The following is a 17,630-nucleotide window of genomic DNA, read 5'->3' as shown; positions in this document are numbered from 1 at the left end:
GGGCATTCACTTTCTGCGCGAGCAAGGATAGATAATTGACATACTACCAAGAACGCCAACGAAAGCATCCTTCAGACGATCTCTAGTAGACAAGTATTCAATTGCCATCGCAAGGCACATCCTATCACTCTTCTACTTTGTACTCACAATGCCATCTGCACCAGTCGATCTCGCCGACACAGCGGTGCATACGACCGCGCCTGACGCTATTGCGATGAAGAAGCAGCGGAGGCGGAAAGCTAAACAGCCAAAAGATGCAGATCGTGAGACTGCCGCTGCAGATCAAGCTGGTACGGCGGAAGCTGACGACGATTCGGAGAGGCAGACTGAAGAGGAACTGAAAAATTCATATATTGAGATTGTGCAAAAGTGAGTCCGATTTGGCATGAATGATCTGCCGCGTGATCTTGTGCGAGTAACTGACTCCGGTGATGTAGGCGTATCAGAAACTTACAAAAGCGAAAGGTACGTTGGCTCGTGTCATACCGGCTCCTTCGAACATAGACAATATGATCGACGGTGAATCGGATCTAAATCGTCTTGTGGGCAATGACTAACACGCATCAAGCAACGTCTTGATAAGTATGAAGAACAAGCCGCGACCCCGGACGCTGCAAAACTAAACCAAGACCAACTCACGGCGCTAAAATCAAAAGACCAAGTGATCTACCCGCTCAAGGAACTGGAGGATTTAAGCAAATCCTTCAAAACACTTGATGAAGATCAAAAGAAGCAGAAGATGAAGGATATCAAGACCCATACGGCCGAGGTTCGCGCGGCCGCCGATGAGGCGCGACGCGAAGCTTTGGCAGAGGCAAGAGAACAGATTGGTGTGCTTGTCAAGTTTTTGCATGTGGCGAGTTGGAAGCGGCAATTTGCATCAACAGCCGCTAGTGAGGTAGAGAGCGCTGCGTTTGAGAATCTGTTGTCGTTGATATACGCTGGCGACGATGCGGCTGTGGAAGCTGTTTATAAGCTTGCCGACGGGGCGGACGAGTTAGTTGATGAAGGCGAGACGGCTCAAATGAGCTTGACGTTCGACAAGATTAAGCAGCTTTCGCTCGAGTCACTCGACGAGTTATATTCCAAGGTGCAGGAAGAAACTACGGCGGAGTCGGTCGAGGACAATATCGTCATTGCAAAGGCCGATCTCGATGACGAAGACGACGAGGAGCCCATCAGCTCCGTCGTCAAGGTTCCCCGTGGCGGCATCTCGTTCTTGAACGAAAGTGAGTTAGACCAAGGAGAGGAGACTACGCCCGTTGCACCGCCGCCTCAAACCATCGCAGATGCCGTTGCTACTGAGGCTGCTTCGCGACCGCCTGCTGCGTCCCAGGTCGATGATGGTCACGCCAACTACGCCGGCGCGAATGAGTGGACGGAGAATCAGCCTCCGGTCGTGCTATCTACCGAGCCAGCTGTGCCGTTCGCGGAACCGGTCTGGGAGCAGTCCGTTGCGCCCGACACGCCGGCTACCACCGGTCGTACGGCGAGTAAGCAGCCACAGCGACAGCAAATCCTGAGCAATGCCAACGCAGGTGGTGGTCGAGGAGGAAGGTATAGAGGTCAAGGCCACCGCGGTCGCGGAGGCCTCAACAACGCAAATGGCAGTGGCGGTGAGAGGCGAGGCGGGCGGGGATATTTCCGCAACCGAGGCGGTCGTCAGAACCAGAGTCAGCAACAACCGCAGCAGCAGGTTACCACGTAGACAGATAGCAGGAACGAAAATACTGGGTGATGGACGAGATTTTAGCATTGCTTAGCATAAGTTCATTAGCGGTGAATCGTTCGGCAGTATACTAAAAGAGTTTGCTTACTTTTACTCCCCTTCAACGTCGTCATTCTTTTATGTATTTATTCGTTTTTACTTTTGTTTATATTTGTGAGACTCGTGAATTGTCGTATTTGTGTACTTGTTACTTGTTGCCATCCACCGATATATCCTCTCGTTTATCCTACGTCATTGTATGTATAACACCTTTATCTTGTCCTTCTGTAAGTAGCTTTACTCTGTATTAGCATATTATTGTTCTGGAGTATCTTGAAGGAAAACGTGATTTCCAAAAGCTTGCTTATATTGTGCCGAATGCATTTTTTTTATATTCCTATTATTGCTGTAAAAGCTATCGCCATCAATTTCCAAGCACCTTTTTGTTCATTTTCTCTTGTGATTAAAACTAAACATATTAAAAAACATAATTCAAGCTCATGGCATTTGTCTGTTACGCAACATAAGCGCATTTTCTTTTTTTCTCTCACCATTATCTCATTCATCAAAAACGACTTGCCCTAGTTATACAAAACTTTCATGAAAAACCACAGTTAGAACTCGTTAATCCAACCTCATTACTTCATAACAGCAATGCTTTGCCTGTTTTTGCTTATTTGGCCTAGAAATATTATAAGATGTATGTACGTGTGCCAAACAATATATAACAATAAAATATATAAGCAAGGAACAGGTAAAAGAGAAATACCAAAAGTACGCAATCATAATGTGTCATGCCAAATTCTCCAATGTCTCGTCTCGTAGTAATGCACGGGTCATATCCATTCATGTTTTAGAAGTACATAATCATTCTCTGCGTGCCGTTCGTAAACAAGTAAGGATGAGAATTAAACATGAAAATAGAAAACAGTAAGTCATAAGTTTATAGGTCGGTCGTAAAAAGTCATGTCATGGAACGAATCATGCCAATTTTAATAGTCGTACAGGAGCGACGTCATCATTAATCCCAAAAATGCGAAATCTCTATTCTCGCAAGACCGAACTCTGCAAGCCCATAAACCCACCGGACGCGTCAGGCGCCAAGGGCTGCCTCTTGGGATGGTGCATTTCGCCCGGGTGTGCACCCGAGATTGCCAATCCTGAGAGTTGACCCCCTAGCACCGCATTGATGACCGGTACAGCGGGAATGCTCGACCCCAAGCTCGCAGCACTTGCTGACGAACGGGCGAGATGAGAGTTAATGCTGCTTGAGCTGCCATTCTGGTGGGTATATAGTGCCGACACGCGAGACGACGAGCGGATATCTGCGAAAGACTTCGTGCCGCGGAGAGTGTGCTTTGGCGAAACGGATTTATGCTGAGGCAGAGCTTTGTAGTCCAAAAGCGCGGATGCGGTGCCGGTAGCGTTGACTGGTAGTGGGGCGTACATGGATTGACGAGACGAGGCGGACGTAGCAGACGATGAGTCCTGGGACGACATGCCGGTCGGTGACGATCCTGAAGTTGAGCCAGAATGTCCGGTGTTCACCTGGGCAGCAGCAGCAGCCGCAGCAGCAGCAGCCAGGCTCGAGAGTGACTGGCGATGAAGAAGCGCATGCTGTTGCTGCTGGAACAAGGACGTTCTCGTGACCAGGATCGATCCATCCATCATACTCTTGTGCCCAAGGCCGAGCTTGTCAGCAACCTGGTGAGCAATGCGGCGGTTGTCCAATGTCAACGGACCCATGATGATCTCGTCTGTGCCTTCGCGGTTCTTGAACAGTAATAGCTCAGAGTAAACGTCGATCACTGTCTGGTTGTTGAAATCAAGAATAGATCCTGCTCCTAGACAATCATTAGCTTAGTTTTGTCAACTGTTGGTAAACAAAGTTGCACTCACGATCTTCAGATAGTTGTGCAAATTGTGGCTGCTGTCTATGCTGCTCCTCTAGCTGTCCTCTCCGCATCCTCTTTTCCCTCTCAATCCGCTCCCGTTCCTCTCTAGGCAGCATCTTCTTATACTCTGCGCGCAACTTGCGCTTGTATACTTCATAGCCATTCAAAACCGCCAGCGCCAACCGCGCGTCGTCAACAGTCGAAAAGTTCGCAAACGCGAGTCCTCTAAACTTTCCCTTATCGTCGATATGATAATTGAACGCGTAAGGACGGGGAACTCCAGCGGCGAGAATGATTTCCAAGAATTCGTCCGCGCTGACGGCGAATGGGATACTCTTGATCACGATCGCATTCGGAATCAGGTCGGCGGACGTCGGCAATGGTGGAAGTATGTACGATGGGAGCACCTCGGAACGAGTCGGCGAAAGCGATGCAGGTGGGGAGTACTGTGTTTGGGAAGGCAGAGGAGGGAGAGGGATCGGTGCAGTCACATCGTTTGGACCAATCGGTGGGGAGTGTTCCATATATCGCTGATTATCGTCGTTAGCATGGACAGACCAACCAAATCAATGTCATCTCATCACTAAACAAACAGGTTAGCGTACTACATAAGGGGGAACGACGGAAGCTCTGATGGTGTTTGGCAGGGCAGACCATGTAGGGTTGTTATACTGCTGGAGCAAGTTTGCCGTTAACCTCTGGTTCGCTAGCACGTTAGAGTCCTCGTAGCCATGGGAATAGGGATCAATGTAGCTGTATGGGGCGTATGACTGTGCCGATGGCGGCTGCGGGGCGGCGGCTGACGAGCTCGGGATCGCGACATTGCTTTGGAACATGTCAAAGTGACGCGAGCGAGCTTTGCGGAGAGTGGGCTGGGTTTGGGTGGTGAACGATGTTGTCGAAGATGATGAAGAGATGCTTTGCTGCATGTTTGTGCCGTAGAAAGATTGGACCTGTGCGGTCGATGGATCAGGCGAGGAAACGAGGGGATAGGAAAGATTTGTGGTCGCCATGGTGTTGTAGCAACTGAGTGGAATGAAGTGCACACTCAGAAGTACGAGACGCTCATAGATGAGGAGAGATAAATGCAGAATCAAGGACAGAATGGAGGCGAAAGAAGTGTATGAGTAGGATGGAAGAAGGAGGGCTGTGGGCAAGTGGACTGCAGCAAAAGTAGGAAACCGGGGATGGCGATGTAAGAACGCAGCTCTGTGAGCGTAACAGGAACGTAAACAACGATCGATCGTCTGGCGGGGCGGCCTAGTCACAACACCCAACCCAACCCAACCCAATACAAACACTCACGCCGATACAAAAAATCCAGTAATAATACTGGAATTATGTATATATATTTTAACAATTGATTACTACTAAAATTTTATAGATCAGCACGCTCGGCGTGTAGCTAACAGTTGACATTTTCCATACAGCTGCATAACTTCGTTGTAGTTTTCCAGATATGTCATTCTAAGGAATGCAAAGCACAACAATAGAGCATTTTATATTCTGCAGATAAGCTTAATATCTAAATATATGTCAGAACATTAACTCGTAGATTATGCGTTTTAAATGCCATTTATCGTCTGCCTCGGCTATGTATTGTTGACTAGATCATGGCTAGCTAGAACTGGACTATCTAAACAAGGCTTTGTCACGAAACGCTGCACATGAAACTCGCTGATTCACATCCACGTCCACGTCGCGTGTCCGCGTCAGTTTCCCCGACGACCGCGGTCACGTCCACTCACAATTTGCTAGACTTGGTATTTTGTCAATAAAACGCGCCCCCACATAGCTGTAAGTTTTCTTGAAAGATATGCCAGATCATACATCAAGTTCAACTATGAGCCATTGGCTTGAGAAAAGCTGAGTTTCGAGCCTGTGATATCTGCATGTACCGATGTGCGGCTGTTGCGAATACGAATATCTGCAGGTTTTTCCAATATTCGAATTCTATTTCGTATTCGACAAAATGGGAATTAGGTCGAATAATATCGGCGCCAAACCACATGATATTACTTAAATAAGTTAAAAGAAACAGATGAACGAGTACTAACCTCGGACTCGCCGTCTTCTAGAAAAATAGTAGAGCTTTGAATAATTAAATTTAGACAAAAATATGAGAGGAGAGAACCTTGCGAATCGCATAGAAATAGGCTGTAAGGCATGCTACTGCCTGCATAGTTGCTAGTTGTGCAAAGGAGGACTAACAGCCGGAATCTACTGTGTAACGATCGGACAAGATCCTCGCTGGCAAAAGCTTATATACGAAGGCTTAGGACTTTGTAGCAGCTTGACCTGCGGTTGATCTTGTAATGCTATGTCGAATATTCGATTCGGCAGTCGAAGAATGCTTTGAAGAATATTCGGTATTCGTATTCACCTCCTGGGGATTAGCCGATATCCAGACGCCGATAATCCGTCGAATACCGTCAACAGCCCTATGGCATGGGATGTATTAGTGCCATAATCGGCAGATATTGGGATTGCAAATGTTATGTGATTAACAATAGATGAATAGATAGCGCGGATAGTAATTAGTAAATTATTGAAACGCGGCGCAGCGGTGGAACGCGCCGTATTTAATCTTTAGCAGAATAATGTTATTAGTCTGTAAATATATCATAGTAGCGTGGCATATGGGCAAATTAGGGTAAGGTCGAATTGAGGGCAGGTTGGGATAGTGGGAGAGATAGGAACCCACTGCTAGGACAGCGAACTGATAGGAGGGTAGCGAAATTCACCATGCGCCGACGTCGGACTTGAGATATGATAAACTAAAAACGCATGCTGGCAAGAGCTCGCGCTGTGCGCATAGTGGCATTGTTGCGGCGAGGGCCTCTCTAGGAGGCCTCGATCTGCACGATATCGGGCCAAAAGTCGCGATGGCAAAGCGGCGCAGTGGTGGAGCAATTGTGAAGGTGCAAGACTCTAGTCAAAGCTTCGACATTCACGCCGGCCGCCGCTAAGCAATCTATTCTGTTGCTTCTATCAGCTCTGTTGCGAAATGCGGGCTGAAAGCAGCACCAAGCTCACTGATCGTTCGCGAATATGTTCGAAGATGTATACAGTCTGTGAAGTTAAGATGACTGAACTACGATAATTTTGCGGCCGGGAGATCGGAATTCCATAGTCCGCGTGACCTCGACTGGGTCTCGAGCGAGATGCTGTTCTGGTGCTAACTCCACGGGACTCATTGCGGCGCTTTGCAAGATCTCCATACTCACAGTGGATGACAAAGCTCTTGTGTTCTCGAACCCAGAACAGACAGATTGTTAATGCGGCTGCTGCGATAGATAGCTGGACCCTACAACAGTCCACTGTTGCGGTCTATCTTTTGCCAATCGCCGTGATTAGGGCTCAAGTGCAAGGCAGTGTTGATAGTTGAACCAGTCGCACGAAATGAGTCAAGATATCCACCACGCTGATAGCGTAGCCCTAATCCACGAAATTCCTTTCCGTCAGCTGAAAATTTTGTTCCCACGGTAGACATGTGGGAATCACTGTCGTCCATTTCCAGAATAGTGCGTCGCCAAACTGAACATTGTATTTTGCAGAAAGCACTGTAGCGACTGCGCACGCAACGTAAGATCACGTAGGGTCCATATAGCCTGCACATCTGGAAGTGTGCAGTGCGGAACTGGCCGGTGGAGGAGACAGTCATTTTGGGGGGTCGTAGAGGTGGGAAAGCAATGGCCCGAACAAAATTTTCCGTTGTTGTGGTGGCCAGAGTACGCAAATTTTGCTTGTGTATATTGTACGGAGGTGGCCGCACGATTCGCGCCAAATCAGCGATAGCGGAGCACAACCGCGTCGGCGCTGTCCCGCTAAACTCATCTACTTCCACGGTGCCCGCGACTCGACTTTTTTTTTTCTTTTGCTCACACTCGCTTCCTTCTTTAACCATCGCCAGAGTCATCTGTGGAATTCGCATATCAACTCTTACTCGATCCAATTATTGCTCTCTGAGTCAGTTCTGCCTATTTATCAGCGAAAACAAGATTTCTCTAACTGTCCGCTGACTGTGCGTACTCATCTCCTACTAATTAGCACACACTGCGTAATTTCAGCGAACGATCTCGCTAACTCGCTTCTCCTCTAGAAAATGTCCACGGCCTCCAAGCCTGAGGACGACTACGCGCCTACGGTTTTTCCCTACGCAGAAGCTCCTGACCCAGAAAACAAGTCATGGGCGGGTGTCTTGCCTAAGAAGCAGGGTCTATACGACCCTGAGTTTGAAAAGGACGCTTGCGGTGTCGGTTTCGTTTGCAACATCAAGGGTGTGACGTCTCACAAGATCGTGTCTGATGGTATGTTTCTTTTGTCATATAATAACCGTGCTTGTGCTCATATTGTGCTAGCGAAATCCCTTCTGTGCAACATGACCCACCGCGGTGCTGTCGGTTCTGATGCTCGCGATGGTGATGGTGCCGGTGTGATGACTTCCATCCCTCACGCTTTCTTCGTCAAGGAGTTCGAAGTTCCGTCTGGATTCAAGCTCCCCAAACTCGGCCAGTATGCAGTCGGCAACTTGTTCTTCAAGTCCGACCCGGAGGTGCTCGCCGACTCTCGTGCCAGCTTCGAATCTATCGCCAAGGAACTAGGCCTTCGTGTGCTTGGATGGCGTGCGGTTCCGCGTGACTCGTCGATTCTCGGCCCGGCAGCACTCTCTCGCGAGCCACTCGTCCTCCAGCCGTTCGTTGTTCTGCGTTCGTTTTACGGTGCCGACACCACCGCTCCCGCTGGTACGGACGCTGACTTTGACGAGAAACGCTTCGAGCGTCAGCTGTACGTCCTCCGCAAGCGTGCGACTCACACCATTGGTCTTCACAACTGGTTCTACATCTGCTCACTGTCGAATAAGAATATTGTCTACAAAGGCCAACTGGTCCCAGTGCAGGTCTATAACTATTACCATGACCTTCAGAACGTCGAGTACGAAGCTCACTTCTGTCTCGTCCACTCGCGATTTTCCACGAATACATTCCCTTCGTGGGATCGTGCTCAGCCACTGCGATGGGCTGCTCATAATGGTGAGATCAACACACTCCGTGGCAATAAGAACTGGATGCGTGCCCGCGAGGGACTCATGCGATCTGACTTCTTTGGAGACGAACTCGAGCATTTGTACCCCATCATCGAGGAGGGTGGTTCTGACTCGGCGGCATTCGACAACGTCCTCGAATTGCTCACAATTAACGGTGTTTTGTCGCTTCCCGAGGCTGTTATGCTCATGGTTCCCGAAGCCTGGCAAACCAATCCAGACATGGATCCTAAGAAGGCTGCGTTTTACGAATGGGCAGCGTGCCTTATGGAGCCTTGGGACGGTCCTGCATTGTTCACATTTGCCGACGGCAGATACTGTGGTGCCAATCTTGATCGAAACGGACTACGACCTTGCAGATTCTACGTCACTGACGACGACCGCATGATTTGCGCATCCGAAGTCGGAACAATCATTGTCGAGTCTGAGAAGATCGTTCAGAAGGGACGACTTCAGCCCGGTCGGATGTTACTTGTCGATACGGTCGAAGGACGTATTGTTGACGACAAGGAGCTCAAAAACAGTGTTGCTTCCCGATTTGATTTCAAGAGCTGGATTCAAGGCAACTTGTTGACTCTTCCGACGCTTGTTGAGAAGATAACTTCCAAAGCTGTTGACATCGAACCTAGAGTCTCCTTTGACGTCACTGTTCAGTCCGATCCCCGATTACTAGCCTTCGGCTACACTGTCGAGCAAATTTCGCTGCTGCTGGCGCCAATGGTTGCCGACTCCAAGGAGGCTCTTGGCTCTATGGGTAACGATGGTCCGCTTGCTTGCCTTGCTCAGGCGCCGCGTCTCATGTATGACTACTTTCGTCAGTTGTTCGCTCAGGTGACTAATCCTCCGATCGATCCTATCCGTGAGGCCATTGTCATGTCTCTCGAGTGCTATGTGGGTCCTCAGGGCAACGTTCTCGAGATGAAGCCATCGCAGTGCAACCGTCTTTTGCTCCACTCTCCTATTTTGTCATTGAAGGAAATTGCGGCTGTGAAGGAAATTTCGCGCGCGTACCCATCCTGGTCTGTTGGCACTATCGATATCACCTTTGACCGATCCGAGGGTCTACTCGGCTACGAGAGCGCCGTCGACCGCATCTGTGCGGAGGCTGTCGGTGCCATCGAGAACAACAACAAGATTATCATCCTTTCCGACCGCAACACTGGTCCATCTCGAATTGCCATCAGCGCTCTTATTGCTTGCGGGGCCGTCCATCACCACTTAGTCAAGTCCAAGCTCCGATCCAAGATTGCTTTGGTTGTTGAGACTGCGGAGGCTCGTGAGGTCCACCACCTCTGTGTATTGCTAGGATATGGTGCCGATGCCATCAACCCATACCTCGCAATCGAGACTCTCCTGAAGATGAACCACGAGAGTCTCCTCCGCAAGGAGCTCACCGACGAGGATGTCGTAGAGAACTACATTCACTCTTGCGACAACGGTATTCTTAAGGTCATGTCGAAAATGGGTATCTCAACTCTCCAGAGTTACAAGGGCGCACAGATCTTCGAGGCTCTCGGTGTGGACAACAGCGTAGTTGACAAATGCTTCGCGGGCACTGCGACTCGTATCAAGGGTATTACGTTCGAATACATCGCACAGGACGCATTCGCGTTCCACGAGCGGGGCTACCCGTCACGCGACGTCATCCGTCCGGAAGGTCTTCCAGAGTCTGGTGAATATCACTATCGTGATGGCGGTGACGCTCATGTCAATGACCCTGTCTCGATCGCCAACATCCAGGACGCGGTCCGTACGAAGAACGACAAGTCGTACGAGGCTTACTCTAAGGCTGAGTACGATCAGATCAAGAATTGCACCCTGCGTGGTTTGCTCGACTTTGACTACGAATCATCCACGCCAGTACCGATCGACCAGGTCGAGCCGTGGACCGAGATTGTCCGCCGATTCGTCACTGGCGCTATGTCGTATGGCTCTATTTCCATGGAGGCTCACTCGACTCTTGCTCTCGCCATGAATAGGCTTGGAGGAAAATCAAACACAGGTGAGGGTGGTGAGGACGCCGAGCGCAGTCAGCCACTTCCCAACGGCGACACTATGCGTTCCGCTATCAAGCAGGTCGCGTCCGGCCGGTTCGGTGTTACTTCCTACTATCTTGCTGATGCGGACGAGCTTCAGATCAAAATGGCTCAGGGTGCCAAACCAGGTGAAGGCGGTGAGCTCCCTGGTCACAAGGTGTCCCTGTCCATCGCCAAGACCCGTCATTCGACTCCTGGCGTCGGTCTTATTTCTCCTCCTCCTCACCACGATATCTACTCCATCGAGGACTTGAAACAGTTGATCTATGATTTGAAGTGCTCGAACCCGCGCGCTCGTGTTTCAGTCAAGTTGGTTTCCGAAGTCGGTGTTGGTATTGTTGCGTCCGGTGTCGCGAAAGCTAAAGCCGATCACATTTTGGTGTCGGGACACGATGGTGGTACTGGTGCTGCCCGATGGACTGGTATCAAGTATGCCGGCCTGCCGTGGGAGTTGGGTCTTGCTGAGACTCACCAGACTTTGGTTTTGAACGATCTCCGTGGTCGAGTTATAGTACAAACGGACGGTCAGATAAGGACTGGTCGTGATATTGCTGTAGCTTGTCTTTTGGGTGCCGAAGAGTGGGGTTTCGCCACCACCCCACTGATCGCGATGGGCTGTATCATGATGCGAAAGTGCCATCTCGTAAGTACAGGATGTCAACGAAATATATATGGATATCCCTAATAACATTACTTCTAGAACACTTGCCCTGTCGGAATCGCCACTCAGGATCCATACCTTCGCCAGAAGTTCCAGGGTACTCCTGAGCACGTCATCAACTTCTTTTACTATATTTCGAATGAGCTTCGTGGCATCATGGCTAAGCTTGGTTTCCGCACTATCGATGAGATGATTGGTCGCGCAGAGAAATTGAAAGTTCGCGAGGATTTGCGTACCACTAAGACTGCTAACATCGACCTCTCTCCTCTGCTCACTCCCGCGCACGCGCTCCGCCCTGGTGTCGCTACTCGAAACGTCCGGAAGCAGGACCACCATTTGTATGACAGACTCGACAACAAGCTCATTGACGAGGCCGAGATCACTCTGGAGAAAGGTCTTCCGTCCCAAGTCGACTGTGAGATCATTAACACTGACCGTGCGCTTGGCGCTACGCTATCGTACAGAGTCTCACGAAAGTTTGGCGAGCAGGGTCTTCCGACCGACACAATCCATGTCAACGTTACCGGTTCGGCTGGTCAGTCGTTTGGTGCTTTCCTCGCTCCTGGTATCACCCTTGAGCTTGAGGGTGACGCGAATGATTATGTCGGCAAGTCCTTGTCTGGTGGCCGCCTCATCATCTATCCACCAAAGAACTCTGTTTTCAAGCCGGAGGAAAACATCTTGATCGGCAATGTCTGCTTATACGGTGCTACATTAGGTACCTGCTTCTTCCGTGGTGTCGCTGCCGAACGTTTCGCTGTCCGAAATTCCGGTGCGGTTGCTGTCGTCGAAGGTGTCGGTGATCACGGTTGTGAGTACATGACCGGTGGTCGTGTCGTTATTCTCGGCCCGACTGGACGGAATTTTGCGGCTGGTATGTCTGGTGGTATCGCGTACGTTCTCGACATGGCGCAGGAGTTCAAGGCCAGGGTCAACCAGGAAGTCGTTGAGCTTTCGGAAGTGACTGATCCTGCTGAGGTTGCGTTCTTGCGGGGCTTGATTGAGGACCATAGACACTACACTGGTTCCACTATTGCTGACAGAGTCCTTTCCGACTTCAATCGTGTTCTTCCACGATTCGTTAAGGTAAGTTATTTCCTGTCGTATTTGAGACGCATATTGGTTCTAACTAGCCTTTAGGTCCTTCCTCTTGATTATAAGGCTGTGATGGAAGCGGAGGCTAAGAAGAAAGCGGAGGCTAAGAAACTCGAGAACCCGCTGCAGTCTCTTGGCCTTTCTCAGGCGCCGTCCCCTGTTCCTGAACTTGAAAAGGAGACCGTCGCGTCTGCGGCGACGGAGCCAAAGCTGCAGGATCTCGAAGACGCGATTCTCGACAATGCTGCGGAGAAGCGCAAGGCGAACACTGTTCTTGCACTCGACAAGACCAAAGGTTTCATGAAGTACAAGCGGAGGTCTGAGAAGTACCGTAACCCCAAGAGCCGCACGAAGGATTGGCAGGAGTTGAATACGAGATTGACTGAGGAGGAGCTCAAGTACCAGACCGCGCGATGCATGGACTGTGGTGTTCCATTCTGCCAATCTGACACTGGTTGCCCGATCTCCAACATTATTCCGAAGTGGAACGAGCTTGTTTTCAAGAATCAGTGGAAGGATGCACTCAACCGATTGCTCATGACCAACAACTTCCCAGAGTTCACCGGTCGTGTATGCCCTGCTCCTTGCGAAGGTGCCTGTGTCCTTGGTATCAATGAGGACCCAGTTGGCATCAAGAGTGTTGAGGCTGCTATCATTGACCGAGGTTTCGAGATGGGTTGGATTGTGCCTCACATTCCTCATCACCGCACCGGCAAGTCCGTCGCTGTTGTTGGTTCTGGTCCGGCTGGTCTCGCATGCGCTGACCAGCTTAACCGCGCTGGCCACATCGTCACCGTCTACGAGAGGGCCGATCGTCCAGGTGGTTTGTTGATGTATGGTATTCCCAACATGAAACTCGATAAGAAGATTGTCAAGCGCAGAACAGACCTTCTCGCCGCCGAAGGCATTAAGTTCGTCACTGGTTGCACCATTGGCAAGGACGTTACCGTTGAGCAGCTCCGCAAGGAGAACTCTGCTGTTGTTTTGTCTGTCGGCTCGACCATCCCTCGCGACCTAAATATTCCGAACCGAAATCTGAACAACATCATGTTTGCCATGCAGCTACTCACCATGAACACCGCTGGACTCTTGGACGGCAACATGGAGCATGTTGAGAAGCTTATTCGCGGCAAGCATGTTGTCGTTATTGGTGGTGGTGACACAGGTAATGATTGTATTGGCACCTCGGTTCGTCATGGCGCGAAGTCCGTCGTCAACTTTGAGCTGCTACCACAGCCTCCGGCTACTCGCGCCAAGGACAACCCATGGCCTCAGTGGCCGCGCATCTTCCGTGTCGATTATGGCCACTCTGAGGTTGCGGCGCATTACGGCAAGGATCCTCGTGAATATTGCATCATGTCTAAGGAGTTTGTTTCTGATGGTGAAGGCAATGTTAAGGTATGTTGTTGTTATTGATTTTGCTCTGGAACAGTAACTAACGAGCCGGTAGGGCATTAACACCGCCCGTGTTGAATGGAAGCGCACCGAATCTGGTGGATGGCAGATGTCGCAGATCCCCGGCTCCGAGCAGTTTTTCCCTGCGGACCTTGTCTTACTGTCTATGGGTTTCGTTGGTCCCGAAGCGCAGAACCTCGAAGTACAACGCGATGGCCGTGGTAATGTGGAGACCCTGAAGGGCGCGTCTTCCATCTATCAGGTTGAAGATGGTCTTTTTGCCGCCGGTGACTGCAGACGTGGACAGTCTCTAATCGTCTGGGGTATCCAGGAAGGTCGCCAGTGCGCTCGCGCGGTCGACCAGTTCTTGATGCACTCTACCCGATTGCCTGCGAACGGCAGTATCGAGAAGCGTGATTATTTATTGCTTGATAGCCTGGCGAAGAAGCCGAACGGCAACGTCGTCGAGGTTGCCGTTTAGAATGAGCTATCATGTGTTTTTCAGTTCATGACATTGGATTTTGGCCTTTTCTTACCTCTCATTTGATGCTTTTGTTATTTTGCTTGGAAAAATAAGTTTTTTTTTTCTGGTAGAGCGTTTGGTGGAGAAAAGTTTTAAAGGATATTTTAGTCAGTGATAATAGATATCTGTGTACATTCTCTGTTAATTCTCATTGTATCCAGCTTGTCAGTTTGTATTGCTATTTTCTTCGGTATATATATTATTGAAAGATTTGTTTGATGATATGTTATTGCCCACATCGTTCTTAATCTAGAATAGTATTATATATTACATTCATTGATATTCACATACCCATATTTATGAGCCTGAGCCCTTCACGCTGAATCCAAAACTATGTACGATTATTACCAGTGCCCCAATTGATAATTCATCTGCCGCTAGTTAAATCACAACTCCTTTTTACCACTTTCACGTTCGAGAACTTTCATTAGCTCATCTTTACTAGTGATGGGCAATCCGCATTCCTTGCGCTGACAAATATATATAGTAACGTCCGGATCATATTCTTTCGCCTCATGTGTCCCGATGATTGTCTTGTAAATTTCGTCTTGCTGAACGAGCCAGCCCTGTAACCTTCCCTCATTCTCGTCTCGAGGCGCCACGCGTAGTTGCACGACTGTGGTATTCGGCAATGATACGGATCGCACACCTGCAACCGTATCCCCTATGGTGTCCTCATTTGCGTCTTTGCCAACTATAAGTACAATCGTGCGCATGCCCTCTGTCGTAGCTATCACGGATGGTAACATCCCACAATAACCGTACGGCTGCGTGATAATATCCCTTCCGAACGAATCGAGCGTGCGAATAGCCATACCTTCTAGATGCTCATCTCCCAGCATCGCGCTGAATCTCAGTAAATTCGACACAGAGACAGCGTTCGCTGATGGCTCGACTGTGTCTGCCCCGCTCTTGATCCGGAGGATCAAGTTGTCGGTGGCGTCACTGCCGGCGGAGAAGTATCCGCTCTCGGGCTCGTCCCAAAAGAGCGAGTTCTGTGTTTCTTGCAGATTGCGTGCCCAGATGAGGTAGCCTGGATCAAAAGTTGCCTCGTAGAGATCGAGAAGACCCGCGACTAAGTAAGCGTAGTCGTCGCACATGCCAGGTATTGCTCCCGCGCCGTCGAGGTACACTCTCGCGAGCCGGTGCGTGGTCTCGTCGTACATGTTTGTTTTAATGAACTCGGCCGCGGATTCGGCTGCCTCCAGCCACTTTGTTCCAGAGTCCGGATCGACGTCGGAAACAGCTGCCCCTGCTCTTGCGAGCGCGCCAATCGCCAGGCCGTTCCAGCATGCCACGAGCTTTGTGTCCACGCTCGGTTTCGTGCGCGTGGACTCTCTGTATTCTCGCAGCTTATCGCGACATTCGGCCAGGAGCTTTTCAAGGGACTCGATTGATTTTCCAAACACCCCAGATAATTCCGGGAGTTCCATTTTGACCGCAAGCACGTTTTGGCCTTGTAATTCGTGGTGTAGGTCGAACTGCGGATCGACGTTGCCGTACTCGGACACATTCCAATGTGCGGCCGCAATGTCGCCGGGAACGCGACCAAGGACTTTGAAAAACTCATCGTACTTCCAGACGTAGTATGCGCCCTCGCGATGCGTGAGAGGATTGTCGGGTGCGATTGAGTCTGCATCTTCGGCGGAGTAGAAACCGCCTAGAGGGTGTGTGAGTGGGCCGCTGGTGAGGTATATCGCAATGTCGCGGACGGCGTCGAGTGCAAAGTTGTTGGCTTCTCTATTGTAGAGCCAGGCGTCTAGATATGCGTTTAGCAGCATTGCTTGATCGTAGAGCCTGGTTCGTTAGTCGCGGTCAATCAGAGTATAGACTAGTCATACATTTTTTCAAAGTGCGGTAAACTCCAGTCCGCCGTGACGGAATATCGCGCGAATCCGTTGCCGATTTGGTCGTGGATACCACTTCTCGCGATCTTCTTGAGTGTAGTAATAGCCATGTCGGCTGCATTTCTATCATCGCCAAGGTCGATCTTCTCCTTTATTCTCATATATCGATGCATACGGATCAGTAAACTTAGTATAGTTGGCTGCGGAAACTTCGGTGCCTCACCAAATCCGCCGTGCACGCTGTCATACCGGTCTACAAAGTACTCGTAAGCATCACACAAGATGCCCTGGTGCAATGGCGACGAATCGGCCTTGTTTTTGGCCGTCGTCCAGTCTCGTAATTGCCGTACCGCATCTGCACCCGCGCGGCGGCATTTATCTTCTTGTTGTGTCCACAGCTCTTGGATCCGCAACAGCACGTCTTTGAATTCTGGGCCCTGAGGTTTCGTAGTCCGGCCTGTCTTCTTAGAGACCTCTTCCCACGGACCGGGCCAATACGTGCCACCGAATATCGGATCGAGTGTGCCAGGTGCCAAAAACACGTTTAGAGGCCACCCGCCACGGCCGCCGCTCATGGCCTGCAAATACAGCATGTACACCGAGTCCACGTCGGGACGCTCTTCGCGGTCGAGCTTGACGGGGATGAAATGCTCATTGAGCACAGCAGCGATTTGCTCTGATGAGAATGACTCGTCGTTCATGACGTGACACCAGTGGCAAGTGTGGTACCCTATCGAGAGAAAGATCGGCTTATTTTCGTGGCTTGCGCGCGCAAGTGTCGAGTCTGTCCACTGCTGCCACGCAACGGGATTGTCCTTGTGGGCACGCAAGTATGGACTCTGGGCCGTGGCGAGCGTGTTTACCAGCGGCATGCCGATGAATGGAGGTTTTTCTGGCGCTGGTGGCTTCTGATCAGTGTAGTTGGAAGATGACGACAATGCAGGCGATTTTATGATTAGACGAGGTCTAGCGGACGATAAAGGACGCAAGTGCACACCAAGTCGACCAATATGAGGAGCGCAGACAGCTGCAGCACGCGGGAAGAGGGAGACATTAACTGAACAGCGGAGGACGGGTCGAAGAAGCATTATAAGACGGTGAGATAGTGGGGAATAGGGACCGACGCCGACAATTGAGGCCCGGTCGGGGGGTGATGGTGGCTGATCACTTGCATAATATTTCAGGGTCTACGCTGGTACGACAACTAACGGCGTTGGTGCGATGGGTGCGCTCCCGTTAAAGCGGGTTCTACGTCATCATCCATTATGCGCCCGACTCTGGACCATCTCATCTCATCCCAATTTATTCACTATTACTGATGACCACATGCACCTTGATCTGGTAGTTGTTGCTGCTTCTGCCAGTAATACCGTCTGTGTTGTCCAACGAGACGTAATTGATAATCATCTCATTTTTAATTAACATA

The 17,630-nt window shown here is 50.2% G+C and overlaps 4 protein-coding genes across 4 annotated transcripts; 2 read left to right on the top strand and 2 right to left on the bottom strand.

Moving 5' to 3' along the window:
• Positions 1-50: 50 nt before the first annotated feature.
• On the top strand, positions 51-2,131 carry V1513DRAFT_465111 (uncharacterized protein). Its single transcript, XM_066900024.1, has 3 exons — positions 51-369; positions 438-465; positions 569-2,131. Exons 1-3 carry the CDS (start codon positions 149-151, stop codon positions 1,706-1,708), a joined length of 1,389 nt encoding a protein of 462 aa, XP_066752843.1. The 5' UTR covers positions 51-148; the 3' UTR covers positions 1,709-2,131.
• A 621-nt stretch (positions 2,132-2,752) lies between these two features.
• Positions 2,753-4,616, bottom strand: V1513DRAFT_425987 (uncharacterized protein; the record flags this gene model as incomplete). Its single annotated transcript, XM_066896143.1, has 3 exons — positions 2,753-3,552; positions 3,608-4,133; positions 4,209-4,616. 3 exons carry the CDS (start codon positions 4,614-4,616, stop codon positions 2,753-2,755), a joined length of 1,734 nt encoding a protein of 577 aa, XP_066752842.1.
• Positions 4,617-7,489: 2,873 nt separating this feature from the next.
• V1513DRAFT_447163 (uncharacterized protein) lies at positions 7,490-14,639 on the top strand. The gene is made up of 5 exons (XM_066898370.1): positions 7,490-7,913; positions 7,965-11,326; positions 11,384-12,430; positions 12,485-13,837; positions 13,890-14,639. The coding sequence occupies exons 1-5, from the start codon at positions 7,709-7,711 to the stop codon at positions 14,313-14,315; spliced, it is 6,393 nt and encodes a 2,130-aa protein (XP_066752841.1). The 5' UTR covers positions 7,490-7,708; the 3' UTR covers positions 14,316-14,639.
• On the bottom strand, positions 14,445-17,365 carry V1513DRAFT_479872 (uncharacterized protein). Its single transcript, XM_066900314.1, has 2 exons — positions 16,199-17,365; positions 14,445-16,154 (listed from the first exon to the last, which is right to left on the bottom strand). The coding sequence occupies exons 1-2, from the start codon at positions 17,290-17,292 to the stop codon at positions 14,744-14,746; spliced, it is 2,505 nt and encodes an 834-aa protein (XP_066752840.1). The 5' UTR covers positions 17,293-17,365; the 3' UTR covers positions 14,445-14,743.
• Between the last annotated feature and the right edge of the window lie 265 nt (positions 17,366-17,630).

Source organism: Lipomyces chichibuensis (assembly GCF_038497645.1).
Source record: "Lipomyces chichibuensis strain CBS 12929 unplaced genomic scaffold V1513scaffold_22, whole genome shotgun sequence".
In the NCBI taxonomy this organism is placed as follows: Eukaryota; Fungi; Ascomycota; class Lipomycetes; order Lipomycetales; family Lipomycetaceae; genus Lipomyces; species Lipomyces chichibuensis.
Note: the sequence above shows the minus strand (reverse complement) of the source record. Positions and strands in the feature narration are given on the sequence as shown.